Below are 10,783 nucleotides of genomic sequence, written 5' to 3' on the forward strand. Positions count from 1 at the left end.
TAATGTAGATGTAGATACTCGTCTATCACGTCAGGGGATCATCTGGGCCGTGATCTAACCACTCCGTCACTGTCCGGTTAGCCGCCTCTCCCCTCCCCGTTGTCGGGTCAGTCATCCATCTCTCTCTCTCTGCCCCCCCCCCCTTCTCTCTTATAGCTCTCTCTCTCTATCTATCTCTCTTATAGGTCTCCCCCTTTCTGTCTTATAGCTCTCGCTTCCTCTATCTCTCTTATAGCTTTACCCCCCCTCTCTCTTTCTCTCTGTCTTATAGCTTTCCCTCTCTCTATCTCTTATAGCTCTACCCCCCCTCTCTCTTTCTCTCTGTCTTATAGCCCTCCCTCTCTATCTCTTATAGCTCTACCCCCCCTCTCTCTTTCTCTGTCTTATAGCCCTCCCTCTCTATCTCTTATAGCTCTACCCCCCCTCTCTCTTTCTCTGTCTTATAGCCCTCCCTCTCTATCTCTTATAGCTCTACCCCCCCTCTCTTTCTCTCTGTCTTATAGCTCTCCCTCTCTATCTCTTATAGCTCTACCCCTCTCTCTCTTTCTCTCTGTCTTATAGCTCTCCCTCTCTATCTCTTATAGCTCTACCCCCCCCCCCTCTCTCTCTTTCTCTCTGTCTTATAGCTCTACCCCTCTCTCTCTTTCTCTCTGTATTATACAGATACAGCTGTCAGGACTCTGAGCTCTGCTCTGCTACTGCTGTAATCATCCACCATTAACCTGGCAGTGCTGTTAACGAGGTGTTAACGATACTGCGCCCTTGCAGTAGAGGTTTGATTTTTAAGAGCTGGATCTGTAGCTCTCTCTCTCTCTCTCTCCACCCCCCTCTCTCTTTCTCTCTCTCTCCCTGATTGCCGAGACGGGAACCCACTCCCCCTCCCTATCCGCCCGATAAAGAGGGATGACAGGGGCCTGAACACAGATGAGATGGAGAACCTGGCGACACTGAGATATGAGTTGGCGGCTCTACAGTACGGAGGAGGAAGGTGACATTGTATTTAGTACCCTAATGTGACTCAGAGGGACCAATCAGCCGCCAGACGTGCAGGGGATCGGTTCCTGACAAGTTGATTCGAAACTACGGGGGGGATATAGGGAGAGGAATTGACAATCAATAATCAGAGTGAAAGAGGGAGAGAAAGAGAGAGAGGTGAGAGAATAATTTCATAAAGACCCAGAGAGACCGGCACAGGTTGAGCGTCCTTGATGCCACGTCCTTGCAGGGGCAGTCAAAGTGACTGATTAATGATCCAAGACTTGAGAGACACGCGCGCGCACCGCACAGCCGCATGCACACACACACAAGCAAGGAGTTTGGCCATCAATTCATCACACTTTATTTTGTGCGTGACGACAACTGACGAAGACTGAGAGAAGAACAACACAGTTCTCTCTCTCTCTCTCTCTGGACAGGTAATCAGCCGGTTAAAGGCTCAAACATACATCAAGCACCGGAGTGTGCGAAACGATGGCTCGCGTGAGTTGCTAGGAATTCTAGGAGAGGCAGCGTGGAACAGCGCCTGAAGCAGATGGTCATTTCTGGCTGCAATCATCACGTCATAACTACTGCACACGCTAACCAGTGCACCACGAAACATAAATTATCTTTAAGATCGGAATACCTTCAATTCTACAGGGGCATCATTAGGGAAAGAGTGTGCGATTGGGGGAGGCTGTGTGTGTGTGTGTGTGTAAGCAATTGCCAAAACATATTTGTGATACATTTATGTGTATAATTATGTACAGCTGAGCTGACAGAAAAGATGAGTATGGAATAACTAGCCTCTGGAAAGAAATTTACTAGCTCTTCTGTTTTGATTTATTACATTAACTCTGAACGGGAAGTGGATGGAACAGGAAGATCAGAGCCCAGGTTAGGAACGTGTATGTTTTGAAATAAATGGGATGCATCAATACCACATTTTATTGTCACCGATACCGAGTCCGAGAAGTTAACTTTAACGTGACTTAGACACGCAGTAGATTTGGGTCACCATTAAAGAGAGATCCAAAGTCTTTCTATGTGTTCAAAAAACAACAACAACATTGCTTTGATTGTCTCACTTGCAGCACATGGCTTTCAATATTCAATACTGATACCAATTCCCTGATTTTGCCTGGTGATCATTACTCCGGTATCCGCCACCGTTACTGGTACTGGCGCATCCCATTTTCATCCTGCTACATCTAGGTGGTCTGTGGAGGGAGAGAGGGGTCACTGGACCATCTCGCTGAAGGCCTGTAGGTGCTGGTTGTAGCGGTCTGCGCTGTCCTTCGCCGTTTGAAGCTGTTTCTCGCACCAGTCGATCAGGGCCTGCCGCAACATCTCCACGCGCATGCCCCGGAAACGTGCGATCTGACGGGACACACAAGCACGCACAGACCGAGAGAGAGAGAGAGAGAGAGAGAGAGAGAGAGAGAGAGAGAGAGAGAGAGAGACATTTGAATGATTTATTTATGTCCACATAAATACAAGTATGTCAAGGACATGAACACTCATAATGCAATCAGATACAGATAGGTACTTATTCACCGGTATATAACCCCATAGCTCTGTATGATAGCAGGTACAATAATGCTGTATATACTATATATATATATATTTATTCTCACCGCATATATATATATAAAAACCACACCCGTCTGTACTTACCTGCACATAGTCCTTTTACATATCTGTAGATACTACTATATCTATATCCTACTCTTACTAGTTACTACACTGCTGGCCAGTATGACTTAGTACCATACTGTCTTTATACCTGTATTACTGTACATATTAATACTAAAAATCTGTACATACGTCTAATTAGCACTACACTCAGTAGTACTAATTTGTATATTTGTATATTTTGTACCCAGTTTAATAACCTGTACATTGTATATTGCTTTGGAAATTACTGCTATATTTGCACTCGGGTTGGATGCCAAACTTCTTTTCGTTGGACTGTACTTGTGCTGTATGATGACAATACATTTGAATTTAATCTAACAGTTAATCTATTGAGAGACAGTTGGTTACAAAAGTACCTGATTGGCCACATTGATTGATTGATTGATTGATTAAAAATGTTATTAACAGATTGCAGAATGGGTACAATACAGTACAGCTCAATACACACAATTGTTAAGGGGATGCAGATCAGAGAAAGACTTTTGTCTTGTTTACATCAGGGTCCCCCATTTCCAATTCATCATAACATATATGACATACACGACATACATGATACAGATAGACAGTACTGCTACATCTATACATTTATGACATACCAGATTTACAAATACAGTACTGTTTTTGATACAAGAAGAGTCTAAAAAAGAGAGTATATACATTTGACGAAGAAACTGTACATTGGAGGAGGTTGGTAGGTAGAAGGTTGGTAGGAGGGGTGGAGGGGGGGGGGTGGGTAGGGTGGGTGGGGTGGGGTGGGGGGCAAACTGTACATTGTAGGTGGTGGGGTGGGGTAACTGTACATTGGAAGAGGGTCTCGTGTATTATTGGGTTTAATAGGACATTTATTGTACATTGGGGGGGGTTGCGTTACAGGGGCCAGTTTCGAATTGCAGTCTCTCGTGGGTGCTCTTTGAGAGTGTTTTTGAAAGTGGGTAGTGATTCACATTCCTTTACAGCTTTGGGTAGGGCGTTCCACATTGATGTGGCATAATTGCGAAACGTGTTTAGTCCCTTGTTTGAGCCGAATCTGGGTTTAACATGATTTGTGGAGCTCCCTCTGGTGTTGTGATCGTGGTATTCACTGACCTTTGGGAAGTATTTTGACATGTACAAGGGTACCTTGGTCGTGTAGTGTATCTTGTAAACCAGGCCCATTGCAAGTTGCTGTGCTCCGTCGTCTACTCTAAGCCATCCTAGGTTGTCAAAGTGGGCAGGGGTGAGGTGGGTTCTAGGAGTAAGGTCAAGCAGTAGTCTGACCAGTTTGTTTTGTGATGTTTGTAATTTAGTTTTTAGCGCCTTTAAGGTGCTTTAGTACCATGAGGTGCAAGCATAGTCGAAGTACCCTTGAATGAGTGCTCCTGCCAGAGTCTTCAGGGTATTCTTGTTTACCAGAGAGGAGATCCGGTACAAGAATCGAAAATCTGGTTGAGTTTTTTTTTACTGCAGCCTAGTTGATTATTGAGTAATTTCCAAAGTTCACATGGTTTGTTTTTGTTTTCCTCAGTTTTGTCATTGATGAAATTCTTTTTTGCACATTGTTGCACATTGTTGCAGACAAACAGGATAATAACACAATGATGAAAGTAACAGTAGAAGGTGAAAAGGTAACAGACACAAAACAGACAGACAGACAGACAGACAGTCTGTCAGACAGACAGACAGACAGACAGACAGACAGACAGACAGACAGACAGACAGACAGACAGACATTAGAGCTGACATGTGAGCTCTAATAGATGGTAGATGGTGCAGAAACAGTAGATGATGGAAACAAGACAAACGTCTTTCTCTGGTCTGCATCCCCTTAACAATTGTATATATTGAGCCGTACTGTATTGTACCCATTCTGCAATCTGTTAAATAAAGTTTCATTCATTCATTCATTCATTCATTCATTCATTCATTCATTCATTCATTCATTCATTCATTCATTCATCCATTCATGAAGTTTGACTGGTACCTCTTGTTTAGCCACTCCAGATATGTCATTAAACTCCTTCTCCGAAGCCTTCTTCACCTCATCCATCTGGAACAGGGAGAACGCAGCATCATTAATGTCATTTAAATGTACTGAGTATAAACTGGATCTCATGAATGATCACTTTTTTCATGCTAACATATACCTTGTATTTTATAAGTTTGTATAGATAGAATATACGTTGTGTATTATGTTTAGTTTATAGTTTTAGTTTAGTTATTTATAGCGTATTTAGTTTAGTTATAGTTTGTATAGATAGAATATACGTTGTGTATTATGTTTAGTTTATAGTTTTAGTTTATAGTTATTTATATCTTATTTAGTTTATAATTAGTTTGTATAGATAGAATATACATTGTGTATTATGTTTAGTTTAGTTTATAGTTTTAGTTTATAGTTATTTATAGCTTATTTAGTTTATAGTTATAGTTTATAGATATAGTTTGTATAGATGGAATATACGTTGTGTATTATGTTTAGTTTATAATTTAGTTTATAGTTTATAGTTTATAGTTATAGCTTATAGTTAGTATAGCTAGATAGACGTTGTGTATTATGTTTACAAATCTACTACGGTTGAGGAGCCGGGAAAACCAGAATCTCACGTTTTTTTCTGAATGTATACTATGTACATTTAAAAAAGCTGTGACATAAAAAAATTATCAGAATCTCTCTTGTGTTTTTTCCCCTCCCAGAATTCATGTGATTGACTGTGTTTGGTGGATCAACAGTGCCACCTGCTGGCCACATGAAAACATGCATGCCCGGTCCGGTGTTGGTCTTCATGGTATTCCATCGCGGATATCTCTTGGCAGGCGAACAGCAGGTGATCATCATTAAAACGAGAGCCGTGGCCGATGAGCTGTGGCATCACGCCATATTGGTAGGCCCGGCACGTATTAGTACAGGCATAGGCCCGGCACGTATAGTATAGGCATGGGCCTGGCACGTATAGTACAGGCCCGGCACGTATAGTATAGGCATAGGCCCGGCATGTATAGTATAGGCATAGGCCCGGCATGTATAGTATAGGCATAGGCCCGGCACGTATAGTATAGTATAGGCCCGGCACGTATAGTATAGGCATAGGCACGGCACGTATAGTATAGGCCCGGCACGCATAGGCAGGTATAGGCACGGACAGGCCGGGCACATCATGAGAACTAGACGTATTGGTGATGTACTCACAGCAGCATTCTTGACAGTATTGGTGATGTACTCACAGCAGCCTTCTTGACGGGCTTGGCTTTCTCTGCGTTCCTGCTGGCTGTCTCCAGCTCCACCAGCTTACAGGTCCTCCGGAACAGCATCTCCTGCAGTTAGGACACAGTGTGACACACTCAACTACTGGACAAACCATCTACCAACAACAACAACAACAACAACAACAACAACAACAACAACAAAACAACAGAAAAGTTAGGTTATATTACTATAAAACATTGTGTAGACTGTCTGACAACTAAGACAACCATATGGCCAGTCTGACACTAAGACAACCAGTCTGACACTAAGACAACCATATGACCAGTCTGACACTAAGACAACCATATGACCAGTCTGACACTAAGACAACCATATGACCAGTCTGACACTAAGACAACCATATGACCAGTCTGACACTAAGACAATCATATGACCAGTCTGACACTAAGACAACCATATCACCAGTCTGACACTAAGACAACCATATGACCAGTCTGACACTAAGACAACCATATGACCAGTCTGACACTAAGACAACCATATGACCAGTCTGACACTAAGACAACCATATGACCAGTCTGACACTAAGACAACCATATGACCAGTCTGACACTAAGACAACCATATGACCAGTCTGACACTAAGACAACCATATGACCAGTCTGACACTAAGACAACCATATGACCAGTCTGACACTAAGACAACCATATGACCAGTCTGACACTAAGACAACCATATGACCAGTCTGACACTAAGACAACCATATGACCAGTCTGACACGCTCCTGATGAAGACGATAGATTTCACAGTTGAAACATCAAGGTAAAGACAATCCTACAATAGTCTACATTTACATTTACATTTAGTCATTTAGCTGACGCTTTTATCCAAAGCGACTTACAAGTTCTGTGCGACAAGACAGCAAGAAGGGTATAACTCTATCAGCTGAGTAACAATGTTCATCAAAGTGTTGCGTGTTACAGTGTAGGTTAGTTTATTAGGACAAGTGCATGACATTAAGGTTAGTCGGGGTTAGATTTTTTTTTTTTTTTTTTTTTTTTTTTTATCATTTCAGATAATGGTTGAAGAAGTGAGTCTTTAGTCGACGGCGAAAGATTGGACGTGATTCGGCTGTCCTAACTGGGATGGGTAGTTCATTCCACCATTGTGGGGCAAGGACTGAGAATAGGCGGCTTCTCTTTGATGACCCTCCGGGAGCTTGGATAGGAGTAGATCTGAGGCGGCCAGAAGACGCAGAGCGTAGGGGTCTTGAGGGTGTGTAGTTAGAGACCATTGACCGGAGGTAGGCGGGAGCGGTTCCCTTTCCCTTTGTCTACACATGAACAGTTTATAGTCATTTAAGTCAAGACTAGATTTGCCTTTTCATTTTATCCTATCTATGGTTTTCCTTGTATTAATTATTATCATTACTATTATAATAATTATTATTATTCCCTCACATCATATATATATATATATATATATATATATATATATATATATATATATACCTACACTTACAACACCTATTGCACGCCTGGTCATCCTTGGATATCTCATTGAAATAAGCACTTATTACACACTGCTACATATACTGTACCTTGTATTGTAGTTTGTATAGATAGAATATACGTTGTGTATTATGTTTATAGTTATAGCTTATTTCATTTATAGTTATAGTTTGAAGTTATAGTTTGTATAGATAGAATATACATTGTACATTATATTTAGTTTATAGTTAAATAGTTTATAGTTTTTTCTTTTACTCCACTTTTTCTGTATTTTCCTCCCATCCCAATTTTTTTCATTATGCCAATTCCCCCCTCCCCTTCCTGGTCATTGCACGCATGTGCCCCCCACTGGTCGGTCTAGGGAGCCCTGAAGTCTATCACATGCTTCCTCCGATACATAGGAGACAGCCAGCAGCCTCTTTTCACCTGACAGCGCGGACTCTCATTGGTGAAGTGTGGGAGTGTCACACTACCTTCACCATTTCCCTCCCTCGCTGTGCAGGCGCCCTAACCGACCTGTAGGAGTCGCTGTTTACAACGACCAGATTACCACCCACCGGCTTCCCTCCCGCTGACACCGCCAATTGTGTCAGTATGACGGCCAGCCAAGCCGGAGGCACCGCTGACAGCCGGATTCGATACCAGTGTCTCTGCGGTGGTAGTAGACAGACGCTTAGTCAGCTGTGCTACCCGGCCGCCCAGTTTATAGTTTATTTATAGCTTATTTAGTTTATAGGTATAGTTTGTAGTTATAGTTTGTATAGATAGAATATATGTTGTGTATTATGTTTAAAAACATGACAATAAAATTATCTGAATCTGAATCTTCCCTATTCCTCCTACATAAGTGTTTTTTCTGTGGGAAATGTTCCTTATCTCCATTGGTTAGGCATGATCATGTTGTTCCATCCTGGGTCTGTGAAACATTTAATGTGATTTTGGTTTAGAGACAAATAAGTCTGACTTGACTTTTCCAAGACATAAGGTTCATGTTAAGAGGTTCAGTCTTTCTTCCTGTGGCCCCAGCATTAATTACATTCATATTTACATTTTACATTTAGTCATTCAGCCGACGCGTTTACCAAAGTGACCCAAAGCGAACAACAAGTCAGCAGGAAGGGTACATCTCTGGCAGCTAAGGGTCATAGCTTGTCAAATAGTGTCGAACTTGAGTGTCAAGTCAAGTCAAGTCAAGTCAAGTCAAGTCAAGTCAAGTCAAGTCAAGTCAAGTCAAGTCAAGTCAAGTCAAGAGTTTTATTTGTCACGGCATAGAAGCATACAGTGAAATGCGGGTGGTCATGCCCGCAGCGATTGTGCAATAATACAAGTAATAAGAATAAGACATAACAGGTATAATGTACAGGTATAATGTACAGTGTTACACTCTGAGTGCATAGTAGTATAGACATATTAGCATGATGAGTAGTAGTATAAGTATAGTAGAATAGTAGTAAGGTACATAATAGTAAAAACACAGTAAGAAGGTTAGTTTTCTTTCCTTTTTTAATTTCAGATATTGATTGAAAAAGTGTGTTTTCAGTCGATGGCGGGAGATTGGCCGGGTTTCAGCTGTGCTGACTGTGGTGTGGAGTTCTTTCCACCGTTAACTGCATACCACGAGAACACATTGTACCCAGTTAATTGACAACAGTTCATTCCTCAGAGGGACAGGAATCGGCATCAGTGTTGTTATGTAGAGTTAGTTATGTTCTCTAAGAGTTCTCGTGTTTCCCTTAGTTACTGTCATCAGTTTCCTTCACGTTTAAGGGACATCTTTAACTCTCTTGTGCTCTAATTATACCATTGTGAAAATATTTGGACAGTTTAATGACATTTATGAATTATTATTTTATGTTTTTCTCTTTTACTTTTACTTTTCACTCTCCCATAGTCCCATTTCTTCTCTCTTTCACCCCATCAATTCCAATATATATACGTATCAGATTCAGATTCCTTTATTGTCACGTCATTCAGTACCTTACCGCAAAAAGAAATAGTGAAATTCACTTTGTTGTGGTTCCTCAACCATAGCAGCAACCAATAATATAAATAAAATGTTTATTAGCATAGAATAAAATAGAAATAAGATAAAATATGACTAAAATAAAGATGACTATATACAGTTCTAAAGTGTGCAGTGCAGATAACAGGATGTAGATATTATACTATATCAAATGTAATATATATATATATATATATATTTTTTTTCTGTACTGCGTACATTCTATTTTTGCTATTTTATTTCTTGCACTGTACAATCCATAAGCCGTATGTGGTACTTGGAAAACAAAAGAAACTATAAATCGCAAAACAACGCCTTTGAGGGGAACCACCCGATGAGCCCTTTTGGCTTTTCTTGGCTCCTGCAGCACATCCTTCCTTAATCCCCCTGTATTTCCTTCTCGTTAATGTTTAATTATGTTCAAATAACAACAAAAAAAACTCCACGTCATCCACCCTGACCTTCTCCGCCTCCTGGTAGCGTGAGTCCAGGTCCAGGCCCAACCCCAGGGTGCTCATGTTGTTCTCGGCGACACTCACAAGGTTTTTCTATCCAGACAAACACAGGAACAGATCAGGGCCATGTCAGTGCTTGTAAATTAATCATATTTCAATGGCACTGGTAAACATTTCATATTAACTTCTTACCTCCATTGAATCGAAGACCTCTGAAATTTTCACACAAATCCTAGTAGGAGAAAAATAGCGTTAGGTTGTCCATATTTCTGACCATACCGATTTTTCTTTATAACTAGAACATTTATACGATTTTTATCATTTTTGCTGGACCTGGAAGGCTGGCCTACAATAGTGAATGTCCCTAACTGACTGGCTGACACTCTGTCTGGTTTAGCTAGGCTTAACTAGGCTTGCCTAGATGTGTTTTGTTTTGGTTCAAAAAAGATTTGCAAATAATTAGAGGGTAGGATTCACCACATGGTACACCCTGAGTGGAAGAAAATGTACAATAGTTAAAGGAACACGCCAACAAAATTTTCTTACCGTCTTCTCCAGAGAGAACCACACTCTGTAGTGTGGTAGTGAAAGGGTTATTTAGTGTCCGTGTAGACGGTTGATTTGAAATGTCCAATCTGAGTGATTTCAATCGGGTTGGGGAGATACTGTTCATGTGACCGTGGCCACTGATCTGAATCGTCGTGAGGCAGTAAACCCCACAAATCTGGTACTCCAAGCACTAAGCGGATTACAACAAATGCTAAGAATTACATGATATGATAAATTTGATTGTCCTTTTCCATGGAAAAGCTTTTTGTGTGGTCAGCACAGAGAGAGAGAGAGAGAGAGAGAGAGAGAGAGAGAGAGAGAGAGAGAGAGAGAGAGAGAGAGAGAGAGAGAGAGAGAGAGAGGAAAGAGAGAGAGAGAAAGAGAGAGATGGAGAAGAGAGAGACA

At 41.2% G+C, this 10,783-nt stretch overlaps 1 protein-coding gene across 1 annotated transcript in view; it reads right to left on the reverse strand.

The window, feature by feature from the left end:
• Nucleotides 1-619: 619 nt before the first annotated feature.
• The window catches only part of LOC311231245 (sorting nexin-5), a 38,534-nt gene continuing 28,370 nt past the window's right edge, over nt 620-10,783 (reverse strand). The window contains exons 10-14 of the mRNA XM_084317795.1: nt 10,022-10,061; nt 9,836-9,922; nt 5,878-5,967; nt 4,637-4,702; nt 620-2,358 (exon numbers count right to left, since the gene is read on the reverse strand). Of these exons, the coding sequence (XP_084173921.1) occupies nt 2,218-2,358; nt 4,637-4,702; nt 5,878-5,967; nt 9,836-9,922; nt 10,022-10,061 (424 nt within the window). The 3' untranslated portion in view covers nt 620-2,217. The remainder of the gene's footprint in view (nt 2,359-4,636; nt 4,703-5,877; nt 5,968-9,835; nt 9,923-10,021; nt 10,062-10,783) is intronic.

This window comes from Notolepis coatsorum (genome assembly GCF_963971535.1).
Source record: "Notolepis coatsorum genome assembly, chromosome: 6".
In the NCBI taxonomy this organism is placed as follows: Eukaryota; Metazoa; Chordata; class Actinopteri; order Aulopiformes; family Paralepididae; genus Notolepis; species Notolepis coatsorum.